The sequence below is a fragment of the Symsagittifera roscoffensis genome, chromosome 10, assembly GCF_963678635.1.
Source record: "Symsagittifera roscoffensis chromosome 10, txSymRosc1.1, whole genome shotgun sequence".
In the NCBI taxonomy this organism is placed as follows: domain Eukaryota; kingdom Metazoa; phylum Xenacoelomorpha; order Acoela; family Convolutidae; genus Symsagittifera; species Symsagittifera roscoffensis.
This window is the reverse complement of record NC_087071.1, coordinates 35,468,702-35,495,691: the sequence shown is the minus strand read 5'-3', so window position 1 is coordinate 35,495,691 and position 26,990 is coordinate 35,468,702. Positions and strand designations below refer to the sequence as shown.

The 26,990-nt window shown below is 36.7% G+C and overlaps 1 protein-coding gene across 1 annotated transcript; it reads left to right on the top strand.

The window, feature by feature from the left end:
- The first annotated feature begins 5,236 nt into the window (after positions 1 to 5,236).
- LOC134855046 (FK506-binding protein 15-like) lies at positions 5,237 to 26,426 on the top strand. The gene is made up of 7 exons (XM_063871425.1): positions 5,237 to 5,409; positions 8,519 to 8,639; positions 21,054 to 21,215; positions 21,852 to 21,998; positions 22,318 to 22,540; positions 24,159 to 24,287; positions 26,203 to 26,426. The coding sequence occupies exons 1-7, from the start codon at positions 5,237 to 5,239 to the stop codon at positions 26,424 to 26,426; spliced, it is 1,179 nt and encodes a 392-aa protein (XP_063727495.1).
- Positions 26,427 to 26,990: the final 564 nt, after the last annotated feature.

Here is a 26,990-nt window from a genome sequence, read left to right as displayed (position 1 = left end):
GAATCAGTTGCAAGACCTGGTTTACAGGGGTGTTTACAAGGAGTTTGGTTTAATCACCGGGACCTTTTTTGTGGACGTTTTTTTTAGTTGGACCTTTTTTGTGGACCTTGTTTTAGGTTGATCTTTTGTGGACTTTTTTTTCTATGTCAAAAAAAGTTTTGTGAACTTTTTTTAGGTTGATCAATTTGATTTTCCCAGCTCTCCGAAGCTCTTTTTCAGTTCCTCCCTTTCAAAAAACCAAGTATTCTGTTTGTTTACGTGTTATTATGGCTAAATGCGTGATGTTACGCTGTTTAGTATGAAGAACAAATCTGGGCAGTCGTGGTCAAGTGGGTTAGGCACAGCTTCGGTCACGGCTGGAGGGGTCCTAGTGTCATCCGCCTCCTCAAGGTGGGACCGGCTGCGGAAAAATGGATGACATCTCCCCCTCCCCCACGGTTGGTCCTGCACTGAGCAGCCCGGGGGCAAATAAAAAAAAAGAACAAATCTGTTCAGAATTGTCGATTTGTTCATCACGCAAAATTTAATTGCCTTATGACAACGTTAAATAGACTTTTCAAAATTGAAATTCAAAAGGAGGGACTGGAAAAATTTGGCGCAGAAAATTTGACCAAAACAGCGCCTTTTTAGTGCTTTAAGAGAGCTCGGAAAATCAATTTGGTCGACCTTAAATAAAGGTCGTCAAAATTTTCGAGGTCGTCCGCCCCACCCTCGAGAAAATCCTAGATCCAACCCTGATTATAATCATAGTTTTTTGGTATAGATTAAAATTCAAGTCACACGTTTCAGTTTTATCCATTATTTTCCTGGGCTGTTTTTAAGGAGAATGAGCGTCTGAAGAAAGAATCGGATGAGGCGATGGCGACGGTGGACTGCCTGACGGAGAAGAAAGCCAGTCTGCTGGCTCAGAACCAGAAGTACCTCGAGCAGAGCAACATCTTTCTCGATTAATTATCAGGTTTCCCAGCGAAATATAATAATGTATGTATTGATCCAATTTTCCCTCAATTTTTCTCAAAGAGCATTAAGGTTATCACTTTTTTTCTTAGAAATTCGAAAAATGATATTTTTTTCAAAAAGATACCTCAAATAGCATTAAGGTTATCTATTTTTTTCTTAGAAATTCGAAAATTGTTATTTTTTTTTTCAAAAATTAAGTCGGTCTTTTTTATAAGTGTATTCGCGTTCATTGACTCTATTCCTTCTGTCTGTTGGCTATCTTTTGTGAATGTGGTTGGAACATTCTTTGTTAGTTGCACAGCAACCAGCTGTCTTTGTTGTTACTTGAAAATGTTTAAAGTGTTTCAAAACGAAGCTTGGGTCGATTTAATGAAAGATCTCTGGAGTACTTGATAGTTGAAATTTATGCAACTCAATTCAAAATCTAAAAGAAAACACTTTCTGACGTTTTTCAGCTATGAGTAAAGCTACCAGCAATCAGTTAGCTTTTTACAACCCAAGCATGAATGCACAAGCATCACAAGCTCCGAAATTTTCTCCATACAATGCTCCTAATCCATATCAACCTCAGCCGCAACATGCTATGATGAAGCAGCCGCTGATCTACTCACATAACCACCCCTTTGGTGCTACTATCACAACAAGCATGGCCGCTCAGCCTGCTTCGTCCTCGATAGACCAGACGACAGCTAATAACATGCAAATGGTTATGCTCGAATCAAAACAAGTCAGGTTAATGAACATCTCGCCAATTTATTCGGTAGATTTTGACGCCATGCGTAAATTTTTACTGCAAATTAGATATATCTTTTCGGTCGGTACAAGTGTGATAGAGGGGTCTCAACTAAAACAAAGTACGAGAGATGGGTCACGAATTGCATTATTTGAAGCTAAAACAGCAATAAACTAATCATTGTGCGCCGGTCCTGGCTCTTTTCTGGTCCCCCCTTTGATTTTTTGCTGAAATTTATTAAATGGCAGTCAATGTAAAATTAATTTTTATGTTATGAATTGCATCTCAACGTGTCAGCAAGAACAGATGAACAAATTTTTACATCTCTTACATGAAAAAAAGCCGTGTGAATAATTTTTGAACAGCTTTGATTTGTAAATTTACGAGGGGGGTGGGAAACTGGAAAAGAGCCCCGATCGTTTGTTTAAAAACTTTCTGCCTCATTTGTGGATACTTTTGCGATACTTTTATTGTCATCATCGAAGGCACTAAATTCAACAACTTTGAGGCACTCTTTTTTACATTAGGGACCCGATTAGTTTCTTGGGACCCCTCTATCACACTTGTACTCCTCCGGCAGTGAATCAAGTAAACAATGGACCCAAAAAATCAAAAATCAGGTTTAAAGCCAACGTGAAGCTGCATGTTTTTGCTGCCTTTTACTTTGTAACAAAAATAAGAAAAACACTTCGTCCAGTCATTGACAATTGCTGACTCAGATAGCATAAGGGGATGTAGCTCAAATGGTAGAGCGCGCGCTTAGCATACGCGAGGTACGGGGATCGATGCCCAGCATCTGCAAACGCTGGACTTTATCTCCAAACATTACATTTTAATTTTGAAGTTTTTGTCATGAGCAGAAATTTGCTTTTTCCCTCCCCCACCCCTACCTCAAATAAGCATCAGTTTTATGGTGTACGAGAGGTTTTACAAGGTTGCAGTGTTTTTCGTGGCCTAATTAGTCTGCATACCAATTTTTGTAATGATCATCAGACATTGTGAACATAATATTTACAAGACAAAACTCGCAGGCGGGGGGATGGGGAAGGAAAAGAGCCCAGGGCTCTTTTTCCTTCCCCCCCCCCACCTCACATAAGCGTCAATTTTATGGTGTAACGAGGGATTTTACAAGACTAACTATGAAGACCAAAAAAGTTTGTCATGGCCTAATGAGTTCGCATGCCAATTTTTGTAACATTCGGATAAAGTGAACAAAACTTCACTAGAAAAATTTGGGGGGAAAAAGAAAAAGAGCCGAGCCCAGAAAATTTTATGAGACCTAATTTGAAATAAATTGGTGTAAAAAGTTTGTAGGAAAATTTAACCGATTGGAGATGCGAGGCATCGATCCACGTACCTCGCGCATTTTAAGCTCGCGCTCTACTATTTGCGCTACATCCCTTTTTTCCTTTCAAAGCGACAATTTGAAAATAATTAGACAAAATGGTTCGACTAACTCTTATTCAATTATCAAAGATAGCCCTTCCATAATGTAACGCAGATAGAACAAGGTAAGTCCCCCATCCTTTTAGGGGAGAATATTTACTTGGTCTTGAGATCACGAAAGGGAGGTTTGGTGGGTTAAATTATGATTGTTGGGTCCTTAGAAAAATCAAAAATGAATGATGACTTCCTCCCTTTTTATGAGGGGACCGCAAACAAAATTGGCGAACATGTTGTCAAATGTTTTGAAGCCCATTATTTTTTTTTTGCGGATACATCATAATTTTTAAATGATCCAACTGTCATACTTGTACCTCATGGTGTTTTTCTGAAACCTCAATTTGGAGACAAAGTCTGTTTGTTTTTTATAGGTTCACAATGACTTGCGTAGTCAAGTGATGCAGGTGTCCTCCAAGCTAGACCAGGTGCAGCAAAAGGTAGAGGTGCTCGCATCCAGAGACACCCCGTTTGGAACTGGAAACAGCCAAGTGTCTATGAAAGCGACAGTTCTCATGCAGAACATACACCGAGTAGTGCAGGTATCTTGTATTTTGGAATCAGTTGCAAGACCTGGTTTACAGGGGTGTTTACAAGGAGTTTGGTTTAATCACCGGGACCTTTTTTGTGGACGTTTTTTTTAGTTGGACCTTTTTTGTGGACCTTGTTTAAGGTTGATCTTTTGTGGACTTTTTTTTCTATGTCAAAAAAAGTTTTGTGAACTTTTTTTAGGTTGATAAATTTGATTTTCCCAGCTCTCCGAAGCTCTTTTTCAGTTCCTCCCTTTCAAAAAACCAAGTATTCTGTTTGTTTACGTGTTATTATGGCTAAATGCGTGATGTTACGCTGTTTAGTATGAAGAACAAATCTGGGCAGTCGTGGTCAAGTGGGTTAGGCACAGCTTCGGTCACGGCTGGAGGGGTCCTAGTGTCATCCGCCTCCTCAAGGTGGGACCGGCTGCGGAAAAATGGATGACATCTCCCCCTCCCCCACGGTTGGTCCTGCACTGAGCAGCCCGGGGGCAAATAAAAAAAAAGAACAAATCTGTTCAGAATTGTCGATTTGTTCATCACGCAAAATTTAATTGCCTTATGACAACGTTAAATAGACTTTTCAAAATTGAAATTCAAAAGGGGGGACTGGAAAAATTTGGCGCAGAAAATTTGACCAAAACAGCGTCTTTTTAGTGCTTTAAGAGAGCTCGGAAAATCAATTTGGTCGACCTTAAATAAAGGTCGTCAAAATTTTTGAGGTCGTCCGCCCCACCCTCGAGAAAATCCTAGATTCAACCCTGATTATAATCATAGTTTTTTGGTATAGATTAAAATTCAAGTCACACGTTTCAGTTTTATCCATTATTTTCCTGGGCTGTTTTTAAGGAGAATGAGCGTCTGAAGAAAGAATCGGATGAGGCGATGGCGACGGTGGACTGCCTGACGGAGAAGAAAGCCAGTCTGCTGGCTCAGAACCAGAAGTACCTCGAGCAGAGCAACATCATTCTCGATTAATTATCAGGTTTCCCAGCGAAATATAATAATGTATGTATTGATCCAATTTTCCCTCAATTTTTCTCAAAGAGCATTAAGGTTATCACTTTTTTTCTTAGAAATTCGAAAAATGATATTTTTTTTCAAAAAGATACCTCAAATAGCATTAAGGTTATCTATTTTTTTCTTAGAAATTCGAAAATTGTTATTTTTTTTTCAAAAATTAAGTCGGTCTTTTTTATAAGTGTATTCGCGTTCATTGACTCTTTTCCTTCTGTCTGTTGGCTATCTTTTGTGAATGTGGTTGGAACATTCTTTGTTAGTTGCACAGCAACCAGCTGTCTTTGTTGTTACTTGAAAATGTTTAAAGTGTTTCAAAACGAAGCTTGGGTCGATTTAATGAAAGATCTCTGGAGTACTTGATAGTTGAAATTTATGCAACTCAATTCAAAATCTAAAAGAAAACACTTTCTGACGTTTTTCAGCTATGAGTAAAGCTACCAGCAATCAGTTAGCTCTTTACAACCCAAGCATGAATGCACAAGCATCACAAGCTCCGAAGTTTTCTCCATACAATGCTCCTAATCCATATCAACCTCAACTGCAACATTAAATGATGAAGCAGCCGCTGATCTACACACAGAACCCGCACGCTCCTATGATGCATCAAAACCACCCCTTTGATGCTACTATCTCTACAAGCATGGCCGCTCAGCCTGCTTCGTCCTCGATAGACCAGACGACAGCTAATAACATGCAAATGGTTATGCTCGAATCAAAACAAGTCAGGTTAAGTGAACATCTCGCCAATTTATTCGGGTAGATTTTGACGCCATGCGTCAATTTTTTCTGCAAATTAGATATATCTTTTCGGTCGGTATAAGTGTGATAGAGGGGTCTCAACTAAAACAAAGTATGAGAGAGGGGTCACGAATTGCCTTATTTGAAGATAAAACAGCAATTAACTAATCATTGTGCGCCGAACCTGGCTCTTTTCCAGTCCCCCCTTTGATTTTTTGCTGAAATTCATTATATGGCAGTCAATTTAAAATTAGTTTTTATGTTATGAATTGCATCTAAACATGTCAGCGTGAACAAATTTTTACATCTCTTACATGAAAAAAATAGTCGTGTGAATAATTTTTGAACAGCTTTGTTTTGTAAATTTACGAGGGGGGCGGTAAACTTGAAAAGAGCCCCGCTCGTTCGTTTCAAAACTTTCTGTCTCATTTGTTGATTTTTTTGCGATACTTTTATTGTCATCATCGAAGGCACTAAATTGAACAACTTTGAGGCACTCCTTTTACATTAGGGACACGATTAGTTTCTTGGGACCCCTCTATCACACTTGTACTCCTCCGGCAGTGAATCAAGTAAACAATGGACCCAAAAAATCAAAAATCAGGTTTAAAGCCAACGTGAAGCTGCATGTTTTTGCTGCCTTTTACTTTGTAACAAAAATAAGAAAAACACTTCGTCTAATCATTGACAATTGCTGACTCAGATAGAATAAGGGGATGTAGCTCAAATGGTAGAGCGCGGGCTTAGCATGCGCGAGGTAAGGGGATCGATGCCCAGCATCTGCAAACGCTGGACTTTATCTCCAAACATTACATTTTAATTTTGAAGTTTTTGTCATGTGAGTTAGGACCGATGTGGTTAACTCATAGAGTAATTTCGGATAGGGTACACCGTCTGCTCGTCACGCTATCTTATTTTCGGTCGGATAGATTCGTGCATTTTCTTAGTCTAATACCAATCCTAATCTTACTCTTATACTTTCTAGTCTCAGGGTGTTTAACTAGTCTCTGCTAGGCTCAATAGATCTAGGGTATACTGGTTTGTTGCGGCTGCTGAAGTTCTCTTGGAGAGACAACTAATTTCTAAGTTAAATTCAAATCTCTCTGGTGCTGAAATTACAAGTAATTTCAGCACTTACAAATAAGTGGGTTGTTAATTAGATGGATCATGATTGGTTAATATTAAGTACTTTACAGTGGTAAAATATCTAATTTATCCAATCATAAAATATAGTTTAGATCAGGTTCCACCCATCCGGGTTTTACAGAGTTTTTTAGAACTATCTTTCTGCAATTCAAAGGATGGATGATGAACGTTGGTATTTGGCGAACATCGTATTCTTGTCCGGTTCCTCTTGTTAAAGAAGTCCCAGGACACTGGAAATAGGGACATCAATCGTTGTGTCGTCTTGTGACAACGACTGTGTTCCCAATGAAATCAATCTGATTTCAAAATGGTTTGCTATGACGGGTTCTTCTGTATTATGTAGAGAACTTGTTTTGTGTTCAACCTCGTCTGGGAATGGTGTGAATATTGTGTGTGGAAGAGATGCCTCGTAACTCGGATCTGTACGTATACTTGAACATCGAGGCGGTCATTGGTCTAGTTCAATGAAGTCCTTTTCTGCGAGGTCAAGTCGTACTCTAAATCCTTTGAGTTGTGATTGTGGACGGCATATCGGTTGTGGTTAGCCATTCTTGTTCGAGTGTGATGGGATCATTTTGTCTTTGGATGTTCGTCTTTGTTGTTGTGTGTTGATCTATATACTGCGAGGTATGATTTACATTTTATAAATTTTTATTAGTTCGGTTTTTTAATCATAAAATTAGTTAGTTGTTTTCACAAAATCGTTTTGTTTTAGTTCGGTTATTTTGAAGAGTTACTCACCCTTGAGTACTTGTTTTTAAAAATAGAAGTGTGGTCACAAAGCGTTGATGTAGCGCGGTGGGTTAGGCCGGCTATAGAGCATGCTCAGGACGTCCTCTCTGGTGGGTTAGGCCAGGAGTGGGAGTATGATTTTGCGCGGTTTCTTTGAGAGGTCCTGTTATGTGATAACGTTTCATGTTGGGTTTATGTTGGTCTTTCGGATGTTTCTTTGGTTGTGTCCTTTTTCCAAAAATCAAATTGTTTTTGTTATGGGTTTGTCTTTTTTTTGTGTTTTATTATTTCTTTCTTAGACTTTATAATAGTCTTCAAAAGAATAAATTATCCAGTTTTAAACTGGGTTAATCCGGTTTGGGTACCGTTAGTTTTCTTTTCTTAGTCATGCTGTTATTTTATGGTTTGTGGTGTTTAGTAAGGTGCGTTGGTTAGTTTGGTTTAGTATATAATTCCTTTCCAACCGGGTTAAAGGAAAGTTTGAAACTTGTTATCGTGTGTTAGAGTTGTTGAGTGTGAAAACTTGAAACTTAAAATCATTATTTAAACAATTCTTCGTGGGCGAGCTGTGCGAGCGAGTTTGGATAAAATTCCTGTGCGAGTGAATGAAAATATCAAAGGGTTAGTACTGCATTTTCATTTTATCAATTTATTACATAGAATTTCAATTTTACTGCTAGTTTTGGGGGGAATTTAAAGTTATAAATTTTCATCGTAAATAAATTTACTGCTTTATGGGAAAACAATTTATAAAATAATTTACTACATTTGGTATGAATTTTATCAAACTATTTTGTGTAAAATATTAATGAAGTTTAGAAGAATTTTAACAAGTTTATTTTTTATTTTTCTTTTTTGTTTTTTTGCAGATGATCGTGGTATGAAGACTAAAACTGTAAAAGAAACATGAATAAAGAATGGTTAGTACTAATTTAAATTTATTAGTTAAGAATATTTTTAAATTATACTTACCTGTTAATCTCTGGGAAAAAGCCGTGGGGAAAGATGTCGTGTATTATGTTCGAATTTGTTAGTAATTTTGCTAGTATGCGAATGATGTTGTTAGTTTGGAGCAGTGGCCAAAGCAATTGAAGTGCTTTAATGGTTTTTAGTTCTTCGGTGCCTACTGCAAACTCATAAGGTGTGTTTTGAATGAGGTTATATATTTTGTGATTATATTTAGTATTGTGAATAAATTCTAATATTGGGATTTCTATAGGCTGGATAAATTCATGTGGGATAAGGAAGGGTCTGGATTCTTCGGCGTTGAAGGTCATCGTGATGGGGCAAAATATATACATTTGTGTTACTGGGTCATAATTGCGGAGGATGCCGTGGAGGTTAGTATCTTTGATGCAATAGGTGAAATTAAGAAAAAATTGTGAAGTGTACTTCGAGTTAAGAAACTGAAAACGATGGTGTGGTTGTCTTGATGGAGTATGTAAATCAAAATGATTTTGTATGAAGCGATAGTATGTATATGTATGAGTCTGTTTAGTGCGTAACATAATGTCGTGTGAACAGTGCAAATCGCGTTCATGTGGTGCAAGGAAGTGAAAGGTTAGTGAAAATAACTGAAATTTTTCTTTAAAACTTTCGCAAGCTTGAAAATCAGTTAGTGCTTCAGAAACGATGTGATCATATTTTCTATCAAAAATATTAAGTGTGAATACATATGACGTTTTGATGAAGAATTTTTTTGTTAGTTGTGGGTTAGCGAAGCGGTCGTCATCTAGAAATTGGTCTTGATTAGTTCGGATGATATTATGGTCGTAATATTCTATTGTAAATTCGTTAGCTCGGGGTGCAGTGAATGTTTTTAGTGATTTTTTATATCCTATATAAGTAAATTGTCTAGGTGTTAGTGTTGCGGTGAGTCTATATAGCATATCTTTATTCTTTTCTATATCGTTATGAGTACTAGAGAGTGGCAGGCAAAGGGGATTAGTAAATTGGTAATATGCTGTTCAGTGAAGTGTGGGCATTAAAACATGTTCATCTACAAAACTACGTGTGTCGTTAGTGTCGTTAGGTGTGTTTAAAGTATATTGTGGGAATGAGGGTAAGGTGAGTGCTAGAAAATCTTTCGTGTTGGTATGGTGTGGATGATTAATATATTCGCAGGCTGTTCCTGGTTTGGTCGGGAATGGATGGTTCTGGAATTTTCTTTTAAAAGTGCGATAAGCTCGGTGAGTGCTATTCGATGATTCGGTGGATGTGGATGATTGTGCTAATGATGCAGTGTAAGCTGAGGAGGGTGTAGGAGTAGGTGGGTGATAGGATTCTATTGTGGATGAAATTTGATTTATAGTGAGGGTGTTAGGGTGTATTAGCTGTTGTTGTAGGGTGATAAAATTATCGAGTTCCTGGGAGATTTGGGGGTATCTGGAGAATTATTAGATGATCGGTCGGAATGAAATGAAGAATAGGTTGGGGTTACTTGCGAAGCATAAAAAGGAGTGGAAACGGATGGGAGTGGATTATTTGGTGGGATTGGTTGAAAAGGGGGTTTTGAAAAAACTGAGGAGTTGGTTTGAAAACTATTAGATGGAGATGGTTCGGAGTCTGCAAATTCGTCAGGAGTTTCTATATTAGGGTTATTAAGTTGTGAGATGGAGTATAAAACTGAAATATCTGAATAAGTATCCGAATTCATGCTTGATGATATATTAATAGTTGGAAAGTCGGGTGGTGGGAAAGCAAAAAGTGGGATTATTGGGATTGGAGTGTGGAGGTTGGTTGGATGGGAATTTGAGCGGTGTAGGGATCCAAGTTTTCGGCTCATCGTGGGCTAAAAAATTGATTATTTTGAGACTGAAAAGCGGTGGTATGGGGTTGTTCTATAATTTGTTCGTATGAATTATCATCTTAAGAATGATGTGTCATTATATGTTGTATGGGACTTTGCGATATGTTTGGTCTAAAATTTGGGTTATGTGTTATAGCTAGGTTTCGAAAATTACGTGGGACTAAGGATAATGGATGGTTATGTGGTAGGGGTGGCAACTGTGGTGCGGTAGGTGTTACTTCTATGTTATTATGTTCTTCGTCATATGTGTTCTGTCTTGTCGCTATTTTTGTATTATATTCTTTTATTTGTGCGTCTAGAAGAATTTTGTTTATTGATGATGAAAAAATTCCAAAAAATCCTGCAAATAGTATGCGCGTTTTTTGTGTTTTATTATTTCTTTCTTAGACTTTATAATAGTCTTCAAAAGAATAAATTATCCAGTTTTAAACTGGGTTAATCCGGTTTGGGTACCGTTAGTTTTCTTTTCTTAGTCATGCTGTTATGTTATGGTTTGTGGTGTTTAGTAAGGTGCGTTGGTTAGTTTGGTTTAGTATATAATTCTTTTCCAACCGGGTTAAAGGAAAGTTTGAAACTTGTTATCGTGTGTTAGAGTTGTTGAGTGTGAAAACTTGAAACTTAAAATCATTATTTAAACAATTCTTCGTGGGCGAGCTGTGCGAGCGAGTTTGGATAAAATTCCTGTGCGAGTGAATGAAAATATCAAAGGGTTAGTACTGCATTTTCATTTTATCAATTTATTACATAGAATTTCAATTTTACTGCTAGTTTTGGGGGGAATTTAAAGTTATAAATTTTCATCGTAAATAAATTTACTGCTTTATGGGAAAACAATTTATAAATTAATTTACTACATTGGGTATGAATTTTATCAAACTATTTTGTGTAAAATATTAATGAAGTTTAGAAGAATTTTAACAAGTTTATTTTTTATTTTTTTTCCTGTTTTTTGCAGATGATCGTGGTATGAAGACTAAAACTGTAAAAGAAACATGAATAAAGAATGGTTAGTACTAATTTAAATTTATTAGTTAAGAAAATTTTTAAATTATACTTACCTGTTAATCTCTGGGAAAAAGCCGTGGGGAAAGATGTCGTGTATTATGTTCGAATTTATTAGTAATTTTGCTAGTATGCGAATGATGTTTTTAGTTTGGAGCAGTGGCCAAAGCAATTGAAGTGCTTTAATGGTTTTTAGTTCTTCGGTGCCTACTGCAAACTCATAAGGTGTGTTTTGAATGAGGTTATATATTTTGTGATTATATTTAGTATTGTGAATAAATTCTAATATTGGGATTTCTATAGGCTGGATAAATTCATGTGGGATAAGGAAGGGTCTGGATTCTTCGGCGTTGAAGGTCATCGTGATGGGGCAAAATATATACATTTGTGTTACTGGGTCATAATTGCGGAGGATGCCGTGGAGGTTAGTATCTTTGATGCAATAGGTGAAATTAAGAAAAAATTGTGAAGTGTACTTCGAGTTAAGAAACTGAAAACGATGGTGTGGTTGTCTTGATGGAGTATGTAAATCAAAATGATTTTGTATGAAGCGATAGTATGTATATGTATGAGTCTGTTTAGTGCGTAACATAATGTCGTGTGAACAGTGCAAATCGCGTTCATGTGGTGCAAGGAAGTGAAAGGTAAGTGAAAATAACTGAAATTTTTCTTTAAAACTTTCGCAAGCTTGAAAATCAGTTAGTGCTTCAGAAACGATGTGATCATATTTTCTATCAAAAATATTAAGTGTGAATACATATGAAGTTTTGATGAAGAATTTTCTTGTTAGTTGTGGGTTAGCGAAGCGGTCGTCATCTAGAAATTGGTCTTGATTAGTTCGGATGATATTATGCTCGTAATATTCTATTGTAAATTCGTTAGCTCGGCGTGCAGTGAATGTTTTTAGTGATTTTTTATATCCTATATAAGTAAATTGTCTAGGTGTTAGTGTTGCGGTGAGTCTATATAGCATATCTTTATTCTTTTCTATATCGTTATGAGTACTAGAGAGTGGCAGGCAAAGGGGATTAGTAAATTGAAAATATGCTGTTCAGTGAAGTGTGGGCATTAAAACATGTTCATCTACAAAACTACGTGTGTCGTTAGTGTCGTTAGGTGTGTTTAAAGTATATTGTGGGAATGAGGGTAAGGTGATTGCTAGAAAATCTTTCGTGTTGGTATGGTGTGGATGATTAATATATTCGCAGGCTGTTCCTGGTTTGGTCGGGAATGGATGGTTCGGGAATTTTCTTTTAAAAGTGCGATAAGCTCGGTGAGTGCTATTCGATGATTCGGTGGATGTGGATGATTGTGCTAATGATGAAGTGTAAGCTGAGGAGGGTGTAGGAGTAGGTGGGTGATAGGATTCTATTGTGGATGAAATTTGATTTATAGTGAGGGTGTTAGGGTGTATTAGCTGTTGTTGTAGGGTGATAAAATTATCGAGTTCCTGGGAGATTTGGGGGTATCTGGAGAATTATCAGATGATCGGTCGGAATGAAATGAAGAATAGGTTGGGGTTACTTGCGAAGCATAAAAAGGAGTGGAAACGGATGGGAGTGGATTATTTGGTGGGATTGGTTGAAAAGGGGGTTTTGAAAAAACTGAGGAGTTGGTTTGAAAACTATTAGATGGAGATGGTTCGGAGTCTGCAAATTCGTCAGGAATTTCTATATTAGGGTTATTAAGTTGTGAGATGGAGTATAAAACTGAAATATCTGAATTAGTATCCGAATTCATGCTTGATGATATATTAATAGTTGGAAAGTCGGGTGGTGGGAAAGCAAAAAGTGGGATTATTGGGATTGGAGTGTGGAGGTTGGTTGGATGGGAATATGAGCTGTGTAGGGATCCAAGTTTTCGGCTCATCGTGGGCTAAAAAATTATTATTTTGAGACTGAAAAGCGGTGGTATGGGGTTGTTCTATAATTTGTTCGTATGAATTATCATCTTAAGAATGATGTGTCATTATATGTTGTATGGGACTTTGCGATATGTTTGGTCTAAAATTTGGGTTATGTGTTATAGCTAGGTTTCGAAAATTACGTGGGACTAAGGATAATGGATGGTTATGTGGTAGGGGTGGCAACTGTGGTGCGGTAGGTGTTTCTTCTATGTTATTATGTTCTTCGTCATATGTGTTCTGTCTTGTCGCTATTTTTGTATTATATTCTTTTATTTGTGCGTCTAGAAGAATTTTGTTTATTGATGATGAAAAAATTCCAAAAAATCCTGCAAATAGTATGCGTGCTACACTTGCTTGTCTATTTACTTGTTTGTGTATAGCGCATGTGATATAGATTCCTTTTAAAAGTGAAAAAAGAAATCCTATAAAGTTAAACATTGCGTATAGGATAGTTAATTTTTCTAAGATGTAATAGGGCCATCCTAGAAAATCGAGAATTTCATTTTTTAGGGTAACAAAGCTAAAAACTTTTATGGGTGAAATATCTTGTGGTCTGTATTTTTCACCGTTTAGATATATAAAGTCTTTAATGTCTTTAAAATATCCGCTATAATCTTGTGTATAAATATCTGCAAATCCTGCGGTTTCGGCAAGTTTGCGTAAATTTTGGTCAATTGATTGTCTTTGTATAGTGTCCATTTGTGTTAATAATTCTTGGAATTGTTGTGTTCTATTGTGGTGTTGGATATCTGATTTTGAATATATTCCAATTGATTGTAAATCAATATTTGGACTACGAGCAATAGCTCTGATGCTCTCGGGTGAAATTTTTTTGAGTGATTGCATTAATGTAGGGTATGATGTAAGGAGATAGTTTTTATCTTCATCAGGATTCAATTGTACTACATTGTGGCTATTTCTGATCCACATGGGACTGCGGTATCCCAAAAATATGATCGTCTTGAAAGTGTGTCCACAAAATGTACTTTATTTTTATGGAATATAGGGATTCTTTTATATCAACGTTTGTCTTCAAAAACATATAGTGGTGATATTTTTTGGTCCAAGTATAAAACCATAAAATATTTCCTTCGTAGTCGAGAAAATTTGATCTGTTTCCTGATAATAAGTATCCTGCGTAGGGTATTTTTAGTACTGCTAGTGCGAGTGATTGTAGGATTTGTGTTCTTTCAAATTCGCATAGTTGATGAAGTGTCTCTAATTCGGAGAGTGACTTTTCTTGAAAAATTCGACTAGTTGTGTAGTCTAACATCATATCCAAGTAGATATCGTAATGAATTTTACCGAAATTTGTGTTATTCATTAGTGATAGTTCTTGTAAACGTGTGCTTCTAGTGTCATGTGGCTTTAGTTTTCCACCAGGTTGATCATTAATTTTTTGAAACTTAACTGGTATATATGATGTTCCTTCGTTTGGAAGGTGACCTGTGGCATACGGGTCAAATTTTGTTTTTCCAGTGGTCATGTCGAAACCTTTTTCGTATTCAACTAGTATTTCAGAATATTGTGTTTTGTAAAGTGGGTTTCTGTATTTGCATGCGATTTCTGTTTCTTGGTATTTTTGGAAACGTGTTAATTTATTTTCTATATTATGAAGATTTCGAAAATCAGTACTTTGTTTTTGTGATGGATGGACTTGTTCAAATGAAATTGATTGTATAAATTTTTTTTCGTGAAATTTTATCATTCGAGCGTGTATTTTTGCTACTTGAAATGTTGTGCATGTATCTTCGGGAAACCAAACAATTGTTGCTTGTGTCCGTGTTGTGGGATCACAATAACCTTGATCGTTTTTACAAGGTAATCTAATTCCTTGATAGATCATTGTGTTGTCGGATAAATCTCTTGTGATTTGTATTTTTTCGAGTCGTATTTTCCAATCGAAAAACATTATTTCTTGATATCCTTTGTTTTTTGTGTCTGCTTTGCAGTTTGATGGATTATTTATACCAATGTGTGGTATCCAGTGCTTATCGTGTATGTCATAAGTTAATCTTCCGTGTGCGCCGTTGTATGGGTATTTTTCATCTAGTTTTATATGTCCTTGATATCATTCAAGTTCTGCTTAGTGTACAGAATCGGCAAAGACTTGAAAATATACTAGTTTTCTGTCGGTGTTTTTATTTCTTGTGATATTTAATCTGAGTAGCTCGTTTTTACAATCATCGGGATTTAGATGTAGAAGTCGTTCTATATTACTTTGGTAGAATGATTCGTGGTCAAGTCGGTTTTTATTTCCGTTTGAAACTTGTGAACAATGTACTTTCTTTTCGGAAAATTTTGCTGTAAATTTATATCCTGCGACTGTTGTTGCTCGGGCTTTTGAATACAGTGTCGCTATTACATTTGTAGTTTCTATAGCTTGTGGTTCCGTTTCGCATTGTGATACTTGATTTATTGCATATTTATGTAGTGTTTTTTGTTCATTTTCTTCACAATCGTAGTGTGTTACTAATAAGTCCTGGCGTCCTGTGCGGGGAGGAGGATTTGTGTTTTGATCGGAAAATATTAGAAAAAGGATTTGTTGAAATATCAATATTTTTAGAATATACATGTGTATGATAATCCTGAGTAGGGGTTATAAAATGTGATGTAACCAATTGTCTTTTTGGTATATTTGTCGTATTTATCTATTACTTCAGTTGTTATAAATGGTGGTGGTAGCGATTGAGCTGTTATATTGGGTGGGTTTAATGGGTAAGGATGTTGAGCAATGTTATTAAGTTTAACCATGATTTCGAATTTTAATTGTAGACTATTTTTTTGGAGTATTTGGATGTTATGGTCACGAATGTCTTCGTGGATGTCTTGTCTAGATTGTAGTCTATAGAGTGCCCAATTGTGGAGTCGATTACTTTCTGGGTGTTGTCCAAATAATGGTGGAGGTGCTGTGAACGTGTTCCAATCTAATCTTAAAGGGATATTTGTTGATGATTGTTCTCGATATCTAGCGTCGAGGTTATTTGGAAAATTTAGGGGGAAAGGCGTCGGTGAAAGCTGGCTTATTGATGGTGTTGATGGTAGTGATAATGTTTCTGGTAGTGGTGATGGTGTTGTTGTATCCGTAGAAATATCTATTGGGTCCTTTATTAAATTTGGTTCACCTTGTGTGATTGAGTGCGTTGTCCAATATGGTAGTCGTGATGTTTGGTTGGGGGGGTTAAAGGGATTGTCACGTATTTTTTCAGATGTTGGTGTTGAACCTAAGTAATCTGAGGGTATACTTGAGATGCTACGTTGTGAAAGAAGTGTAGGGGTTTCCGGTAGTATGCTAATTGGGTTTTCTGGAGTACTTGGTGATGGGGATTGGGTTATATCAAAATAAACTCGGGGGGTTTGAAAATTTCTATTTCGTCGTGGATGTATAATTTGTCTATTTATTTCAACTGTATTTTGGTTTTGACTGATATTTCTTATTCTACTTAATTCTTGTGGTAATGTTGGGTACAAGTTATATGTTGGTTCACTTAGGGGTGCCTGTCGCTGAACTGGTTCTAATGGTTCAGATAAGCGAGCGTGTCGTTCTTCAAAAGTGTATGGGTTATCTTGGAAAGAAATTCGTGTGGATGTTTGGTGGTTTTGGGTAGTTGTAGGTATTGTCGGGTTTTCTTGGGATGATGTCGGTGAAGACTGACTGTTTGATTGTTAGTTAGCAATTTTTGAAGGTTTTCTGATTGATTTTTCTTAGTAAAAAAATTTATGTTTATTGTAGTATTCTTCAAGGAAAAGAATTAAAAAGATTGATGCTAAGGCGAATGTGATTATTGCCTTTTTTGTACATTTGCACATTGTCAATATTAAGGATGATAAAAATGTTATAAAAATTACAAATAGTAAAAAAATATCTGTTCTACTAAAAATTGTTCGTATCATTTAAATAAACTTTGGGTTATCGTACCTGTGAATATGGTCAATGATTTGGGAAAGTTGGAGATATATTTCAAATTGGGAGTAGAAAATTACAAGAATATTGCAAAAAATGATTAAAATTCTTATAAAAGCTTCAAAGGTATCACAGAGAAAAATGAATAAAAGTTTAAGTATTGTGAAAAAGTTCAAGAAAATGTTGAAAATTGTATTGTCTGATCGAGAGAAGAGCATTTAAGAAATGACTCCTTGGTCGAATATTTTTTGTTGTTTTTGGCGACTTTCAAGTGTGGTCGAGTTATTTATTGGTTTTTTGGCAAGTGGGTTGAGTTTTGTGAAAAACTGTTGGGGGCGAATTTTATGGTGTTCGGGAGGTCTTCTTTACTTTATTTTTATTTGTCAGGTGATCTGGGGTTTTTTTTGAGATTTTTGTACTTTAGGCTAAACTAATATGGTCGTATTTTTACTTTAGGCTAATTTATCATTTTTGGTTGGGGGGTTTTTGAGGTCTAAGTTGGGAAAATATTGTTGATCTTTGCGTTATTAGATAAGGAAGGGTTATGATATTATGGTGGTATTTATTTTAGTTGTCAAGTTTGAGTGGTTTGCTTATTTTTGACCTGGAGGTTGTAAAGTTATAGTTATAGATATTCCTGGAGTTTAATATCTTTCGTCTAATTGGTTGGTGTTATAGTTATAGAAGGTGACGAATTGAATGAATCCTACTGGCTAAATTTGAACTAGAATTATTGCGTAATTGTCAGCATGTTATTTTGAAAAATGAAAATTCAAAATGATTCAGAGGTGCAAAGATTATTAATTTTAAAATTTAGGTTGTTTTTGAAATTCAACTTTCTTTAATATTTTAGATTGTGGGATGAATGTTTTGTAGTTTACGTGGTTGATTTCTAAGTCGTGATGACTCTCTATGTTCTGATTTCTCGAGTTGTTCTTGTGGTATAATTTTTTCTATCATTTTTCTGTTTTTCCTTTCTTTTTGAGGTATTTTTTGATCTAGCTTTTTTGTATTGTTTTGGGTTGTAGTTGGTTTTGTGTTTTGTTTTCCATGATGAATGTCGTTTTGTTCATTTATTTCTTTTCATTTGAAAGAATATAATTGAGTTAATTCGTGTAGTGCGTATTCTTTTTGGTAGTAACGCAATATATTGTTCCGATGTTGAACAATTTCTTTTTGGTCTGAATCGGTGATTTTATATGTTACGTCAGTGGGTTTGGCAATTATTTGGTATGGTCCTTTGCGAAGGGGTTGTAATTTTTTAGAAATTCCTTTTTGTGTAATAAAATTAGGTCTTAAGACAAATGTTACAATTTTTAAATCTGAGGCTGGTGTAAAGCGTGAATTAATTTGTTCGTTAATGTTTTGCCTTTGTAACAATTTTTTTGTTACTCTTTGGTAAATTTCATTGTATTTTTTATCTCTATTTAAAATCCATTCGGTGTGTGTACCGGAGGCTAATTTAAGGATTTGCGGATGATGAAAATGATCTTCATCATGCGTGTGTAAGGGTAGGTTATAACAAACTGAGTCTTTATTTGGTTGGCAATGACCTTGTGCATTTTTATGAGAATTTGCTGTAAACATAATTGGTTTACGTGGCTTTTGATTAAAAACCATTTCGTATGGTGACATTCCTAGAGTTGTCGTAATTTGTGAATTATATCCTAAGGGAAATAATTTTACATCTGCTGACCATTCTGTGTATCTTGTATCATATCCATTTATGATACATCTAAGATATTCTTGTAATGAACGGTTCATACCTTCGACTAAACCGTTTGTCCAAGGTGCATGAGATGTACGTCGTTTGTGTTTGATGTTAAATAAGTGACATAGTGTGATGATTTCATTATCTATGAATTCTGTACCGTTGTCTGTATTTAAGATTTCGGGTAATCCGAATTTAGCTATCCAGTGTTCATAAAGTGTTGTGTAAGCATAATAAGCGTTACAATGTGGTACTGGGCTGAGTGCTACATAATGTGTAAATGCATCAACAATTACCATAATGTAGGAGTTTCCTTCAGAGGATGGTGAAATTGGTCCTTTTGTATCGAATGATATACGATGGTTAAAATATAAACTTTGTCCTTTAAAATCTTGTTTTTGTGCTATTTATTTTGATTTGGTTAAGGTTTATTTAGCTGACCCACTATACAGTCAATGCATAGTACTTTTATCCAAATTGGTGCATTTGGGAAATAAAAATTTTGTGTAAAATTTGAATATGTTTTCTCTGATCCAGAGTGTCCTTTAGTATTTTGTGTATGTGAAATGTTAAAAGCTATTAGTATCATACTTAAAGGGAGACAGGGAACTATAGAATCTTTTAATTGTTATTCTAGAAGGTCTTTGTTTTCATTAATTGTTGTATTATTAAATTTTCGGAAATATCGAAGGAGTGTTTCATTTCCTAAAATTGTGGTATCTGCTTTTACGGGCTTAGTTTTGTATTTGTGCCATGATTTTAGTTGTCTAATTTCTAATCTATTTTTGGTTAATTCTAAGCTATTAAGGTCTTATTCGAGACTTATGGTCGCACCAGATGAGTTAGGACCGATGTGGTTAACTCATAGAGTAATTTCGGATAGGATACACCGTCTGCTCGTCACGCTATCTTATTTTCGGCCGGATAGATTCGTGCAACTTCTTAGTCTAATACCGATCCTAATCTTACGCTTATACTTTCTAGTTTCAGGGTGTTTAACTAGTCTCTGCTAAGCTCAATAGATCTAGGGTATACTGGTTCGTTGCAGCTGCTGAAGTTCTCTTGGAGAGACAACTAATTTCTAAGTTAAATTCAAATCTCTCTGGTGCTGAAATTACAAGTAATTTCAGCACTTACAAATAAGTGGGTTGTTAGTTAGATGGATCATGATTGGTTAATATTAAATACTTTACAGTGGTAAAATATCTAATTTATCCAATCATAAAATATAGTTTAGATCAGGTTCCACATGAGCAGAAATTTGCTCTTTCCCTCCCCCACCCCTACTTCACATAAGCATCAGTTTTATGGTGTACGAGAGGTTCTACAAGGTCGCAGTGTTTTTCGTGGCCTAATTAGTCTGCATACCAATTTTTGTAATGATCATCAGACATTGTGAACATAATATTTACAAGACAAAACTCGCAGGCGGGGGGATGGGGAAGGAAAAGAGCCCAGGGCTCTTTTTCCTTCCCCCTCCACCTCACATAAGCGTTAATTTTATGGTGTAACGAGGGGTTTTACAAGGCTAACTATGAAGACCAAAAAAGTTTGTCATAGCCTAATGAGTTCGCATGCCAATTTTTGTAACATTCGGATAAAGTGAACAAAACTTCACTAGAAAAATTTTGCAGGTGGGGGGAAAAAGAAAAAGAGCCGAGCCCAGAAAATTTTATGAGACCTAATTTGAAATAAATTGGTGTAAAAAGTTTGTAGGAAAATTTAACCGATTGGAGATGCGAGGCATCGATCCACGTACCTCGCGCATGCTAAGCGCGCGCTCTACCATTTGAGCTACATCCCTTTTTTTTCAAAGCGACAATTTGAAAGTAATTAGACAAAGTGGTTCGACTAACTCTTATTCAATTATCAAAGATAGCCCTTCCATAATGTAACGCAGATAGAACAAGGTAAGTCCCCCATCCTTTTAGGGGAGAATATTTACTTGGTCTTGAGATCACGAAAGGGAGGTTTGGTGGGTTCAATTATGATTGTTGGGTCCTTAGAAAAATCAAAAATGAATGATGACTCCCTCCCTTTTTATGAGGGGACCGCAAACAAAATTGGCGAACATGTTGTCAAATGTTTTGATGCCCATTACTTTTTTTGGCGGATACATCATTTTTTGGCTCTTTTTCCTTCCCCCCCCCCCCCTTCCCCCCCAACTCACTCAAACATGAATTTTATGGTGTAACGAGTGGTTTTACAAGGTTAATTATGAGGACCTAGTTAGTCTGCATGTCAAATTTCAAGACAATCGGACAAAGTGAACAGTAATTTCAAATATAAAAATTTGCAAGTGGGGGGGGGAAGGAAAAAGAGCCCATTTTTTCAAATGATCCAACTGTCATACTTGTACCTCATGATGTTTTTCTGAAACCTCAATTTGGAGACAAAGTGTGTTTGTTTTTTATGGGTTCAGAATGACTTGCGAAGTCAAGTGATGCAGGTGTCCTCCAAGCTAGACCAGGTGCAGCAAAAGGTAGAGGTGCTCGCATCCAGAGACACCCCGTTTGGAACTGGAAACAGCCGAGTGTCTATGGAAGCGGCAGTCCTCATGCAGAAAATACACCGAGTGGTGCAGGTATCTTGTATTTTGGAATCAGTTGCAAGACCTGGTTTACAGGGGTGTTTACAAGGAGTTTGGTTTAATCACCGGGACTTTTTTTGTGGACGTTTTTTTTTAATTGGACCTTTTTTGTGGACCTTTTTTTGTAGGTCAAAAAAAGTTTTGTGGACTTTTTTTAGGTTGATCAATTTGATTTTGCCAGCTCTCCGAGACTCTTTTCCAGTCCCCCCTTTCAAAAAAAACCGAGTATTATGTTTGTTTACGTGTTATTATGGCTAAATGCGTGATGTTACGCTGTAAAGTATGAAGAACAAATCTGTTCAGAATTGTCGATTTGTTCACCACGCAAAATTTCATTGCCTTATGACAACGTTAAATAGACTTTTCAAAATTGAAATTCAAATAAGGGGACTGGAAAAATTTGGCGCAGAAAATTTGACCAAAACAGCGCCTTTTTAGTGCTTTAGGAGAGCTCGGAAACTCAATTTGGTCGACCTTAAAAAAAGGTCGTCAAAATTTTCGAGGTCGTCCGCGCCACCCTCGAGAAAATCCTAGATCCAACCCTGATTATAATCATAGTTTTTCGGTATAGATTAAAATTCAAGTCACACGTTTCAGTTTTATCCATTATTTTCCTGGGCTGTTTTTAAGGAGAATGAGCGTCTGAAGAAAGAATCGGATGAGGCGAGGGCGACGGTGGACTGCCAGACGGAGAAGAAAGCCAGTCTGCTGGCTCAGAACCAGAAGTACCTCGAGCAGAGCAACATCATGCTCGAACAGAGAAACGAGTCCTTTCAGGTACATGTGCTAATTGTTGAGCTTGAGTTTTGATGCGTAATTCGGGATGCTAAGTTTGAAATGAGTTCGAAAGCAGATATCCGAGCAGCGATAGCAAGGAGTATATTTAGAGTTGTGCGATGACGTTCTAAACAGTCAAGTTTAGATTCTGTCTTCTATATAAAAAAGTTTGATTACCTCAATCAAAAGTAGAATTCAAAGAAATTGCTTGAAATAAATAACAATTGACTTGAATTTCGGAATCTTAAAAAATAATAAAAACAAACAAATGATCGAGAGGCTAATGAAAACTGTTTTTGTGTAACTAGTCGATGTTTAGAGTGTGTCCTCGGCTAGTCAGATCAAAATTACCCAGCTGGAACAGGAAAAGACTCAGATTCTGAACGAGTTGAACTCGCTGAACAACAAAGTGGCCGAACTGCAGTTCGACCTGTCCACTCACAAGCAGCGCCAGCTGGACTTCAAGGCCCAAGTGAACGAAGAGGCACTGGGCAAGAACCAGATGAGAGAGGATCTGGACACCTTTGGGAACAGAATCACAGGTAGCTCAGGGATCCTGTTGGAAGGAACTTTTAACTTGCATTAAAAACTGGATCAAACTGGCTCCCTCTGTATTCGTTCACTAAGGTTTGCCTGTTTGAGCAATCACTGAATACAAGACCTATCACTGCTGTTAGTTCCATGATGTAGAGCCTTGACTCCCTACCATATCATAATTGGTTAACACCCCGGGATGACCAAAACTACTAGTCATACAATTTCCATATATGGAAAAATGCTAGTCGTACACTTTCCATACAATTCCATACGTACAAAAAATTGTATGAAAGGTCTACGATTAGTATTTTTTCATATATGGAAATTGTATGACTAGCATTTTTCCATAAACCAAAAGTTTTGATTTTTTACATTTAAATTTCTCAAATTTTTTTGGTTGTGTTCGTAACCGAACGCAAACGACATAAACCTTGATTACTCAAATGTAGTAACCAAAAGTTTGGCCGTCTCGCATTAAAAATGCATTGCAAACAGCCTGATATATGTTACTTCTGTCTCACACAAATAATATAATGAAAGTAATGAAGTTTTAAATTTTGGCAATAATTTTCAAAGATGATTATTAATTTTTAAATTACCAGACAAACAAAAACATGTCATACAAAAGAAAGAGGAGTTTTAAGCGTTTTTGAAAAAAGTTATGAAGAGAAAAGGAAAAAAAATCCAATATAAGTATATGCATAACTACGTTATACACACAAAAAAAATAAGTTTTGCATGCTAAATTTAAAAAAAAAATGTTTGTTTGAATACGAAAATCAGTTTGCGATTGAAAAAAAAACACAAAAAAAATTTTGGGGGCAATTTCAAAAAAACTTTGAAAAATTTTTGTCGTCGCCATCAAAAAAAATGCTAGTCATACAATTTCCATGCTAGTCATACCATTTTTTTTCCTTTTTTTACAACTATAAAATACCTTTGAAATTCGATGATTAAACTCATTTTGCAAAAATGTATGAAATTTGTATGACTAGCATTTTTCCATAGACTAAGTTTATGAAATTGTATGATTAGCATTTTTGGTCTATGGAGGTCAACCCGGGACGCTGCTGTTTTTCCGTCGCAAAGCTTTGAAGTAATTTTTGATCATAGAAAGCGCTACGCCAGATCAGAGCACAATCATCGTATCTGTGATTGGCTTAATCGTATCTGTGATTGGCTTAATCGTATCTGTGATTGGCTTAATCGTATCTGTGATTGGCTTAATCGTATCTGTGATAGGCTTAATCGTATCTGTGATTAGCTTAATCGTATCTGTGATTGGCTTAATCGTATCTGTGATTGGCTTAATCGTATCTGTGATTGGCTTAATCGTATCTGTGATTGGCTTAATCGTATCTGTGATTGGCTTAATCGTATCTGTGATTGGCTTAATCGTATCTGTGATTGGCTTAATCGTATCTGTGATTGGCTTAATCGTATCTGTGATTGGCTTAATCGTATCTGTGATTGGCTTAATCGTTTCTGTGATTGGCTAACAACTTGTATATTTTATGAGATGTCTACCTTTTGACCGCATTCAGTTGTCTCAAATTGAGTTAATTTTATCAAAAAAGACCGATTAATTGCAATTGTTTTTATCAAACTTCTGTTTTATTTTAGAACTGGAGGAGGACGTTGCGAAGCTGATGCAGGCCTACCGGGAGCAGAGAGCGGCCAGAAAGGCGGCAGAGTCCAAGATCACAGAGCTGGAGGAACAAGTCACTGGACTCGACTGCCGAAGTGGACCCCGTACCCAACGGAAGCTGTTTTTCTAGATAGAAATTCTATGTAGATTATCTAGCCTAGCTTTCTCGTATTTTCCGTGCAGAAGTGATCTATTTCTTTTTTAGTTTGGAAACAAACAGTTTCTGGAAAGAAATAACCAGAAACCAGTTCACTGCTCAACCGCAACGAGATAAACATGATGCGAGTATACACAATAGCAGTAGCGAATATAATGCAAACTTACACTTGTTATAAGATTGTGATTCTCCTGAAACAATTGAACAGTTTACAGGTCTGTAGCCTAGTGGATAGAGCCAATATCCAGAAATCAGATAGTCGGGGGTTCGAGACCCACCAGTAGACTTTTTTCTAGCTAGAAATAGCCTAGGTTTAGCTAATTTCTGATCAGAAATAGGATTAGAAATAAAGTATTCAAAGAAAATCCATGATTTATTTAAACATTTCAAAAAGAATTTCTGGCCAGAAATTAGATTAGATACAAACTATTTCAGGTCAGAAATAAAGAATTTTCTCGGTACGGGACAGTCTCAACCGACAAATCGGAGAGCGGAAGAGGAGGGCAGACACCGAAAAACACCTGCAAGAGAAAGAAACGGAGGATCTCAGAAAGCTACATGAAGTACTGGCTCTTTTCCAGTCCCCCTTCAAATTCAATTTTGAAAAGTATATTTAACGTTGTCATAATGCAATGAAATTTGGCGTGGTGAACAAATCGACAATTCTGAACAGATTTGTTCTTCATACTTTACAGCGTAACATCACGCTAGCCGTAATAACACGTAAAAGAAATATAAAACTCGGTATTTTGAAAGGTGGGGGGGGGGACTGGAAAAGAGCCGAAGGTACATGTCCTGGCTCTTCTTGTTTTATTCCCCCTCCCCATTTTTTGCAGAGGTGGAATTTAACTTTGCCCTCTTGTTTACGCTTTAGGCCCGAAAAGGGCCCGAAGATATTGTTTTATAATTAAAAACTAGGCCCGAACCCGTTCGGGCCTGTTCAATTTTTTTGTTGTACTTTCAATTTTTGTTCGTTGGCCGATTGGCGATCGTCATGAAAATTGGCATGAAGCCTCAATATAACAATAAAAAGTTTCCCTGACCGGGAGTCGACACCCTGGCATCCTGGGTGAGAGTCAGAAATCCTGACCGCTAGACCATCTGTGACTTGTTGCTGGATAGTTGAATATAGACTGAGCCAGCAAATGCATGCGTTGCGTTCATTGATGATAATACAGATCAACATAGAACAAATGGTAATGCAAAATTGCATTCATAAGCTGAACTGGTGTAAATACCACTTAGCTCATCAAATTAAAAGAAAACGGAGTTTTATGGTGTAACGAGTGGTTTTACAAGGTTGAATATGGGGACCAAATGTGTTTTTCATGGCCTAATTATTCCACATGCATATTTTTGTAACAATTGGACAAAATGAAAAAAAAAATTAGGGGGGGGGGGGGGGGGTGGAAAAGAGCCCATGAAAAAAAAATTCTAGTCCTCATACTTATTCTGGTAAAACCTCTTGTTACACCATGATGGTGGGAAGAAGGAAAAAAAGCGAGGTGCGGGGGGGAGGGAGAGAAGAGTTCCAAACTTGGATATTCGAAAAAAAAGGCATTGATACTTGCTTACGTGAGGTAGAAACAAGAAAATCTCTTCTTATTGTTAAGAAAGAAAGAGAACCTAATCTAATGATTTCCACACCAACTGCTTTAAATATTTTTCATATGGAAGATTTTTCGGGGAAATGTAGCACAGAAGTTCCGTCAGAGAGCCTACGATCGAGAGATTGTGGGATCGAATCCCTGGCTATCGGTAGGGCTGATTGGTGTGGAGTAGTTGAAGCCCTGCGCTTGATCCGTCCAAGTGACCCTCTACATGCCTAGTGATCCGAACAGCCCTATAATGTGATTGCGAAGAGCCCAGTCATACCCGCCCTTACAAATCAAGAGACTACGGGGTTCAAGGTCAAGAGACTGAGGTGTATGACTGTAACCAAGTGCTGTACCGTCGCTCGGGTCAGGGATACGATTCACACTGTGGGATACGCCCCCATGTGTTGAAGGCGGTTGTACCTGCCCTTACAAATCAAGAGACTACGGGGTTCAAGGTCAAGAGACTGAGGGGAAGCTGCCGCATGTAAACCATGCGATACATTTTTAACAATACAAACAGGGTTTCTTGTTTTATTTTTCCTTCCCCTCACCTCACATAAGAGTCAATTTTATGGTGTAACGAGGGGTTTTACAAGGTTAACTATGAAGACCAAAAATGTTTGTGATGGCCTAATTAGTTCGCATGCCAATTTTTGTAACATTCGGATAAAGTGAACAAAACTTCACTAAAAAATTTTGCAGGTGGGGGGGGGGAAAGGAAAAAGAGCAGCTCTTTTTTCTTCCCTCCAATACAAACAGGGCTTCCTGTTTTATTTTCCTGGCTTTTTTCCTTCCCCATATCAATAAGCATCAATTTTAGGGTGTAACGAGGGGTTTTAGAAGGTGTAATGCGGAATGACCAAATACGTTTTTCATGGACTCTTTTTCCTTTCCCCCACCTACGACCATCAGTTTTATGGTGTAACGAGTGGTTTTACAAGGTTAACTATGAAGACCAAAAATGTTTGTGATGGCCTAATTAGTTCGCATGCCAATTTTTGTAACATTCGGATAAAGTGAACAAAACTTCACTAAAAAATTTTGCAGGTGGG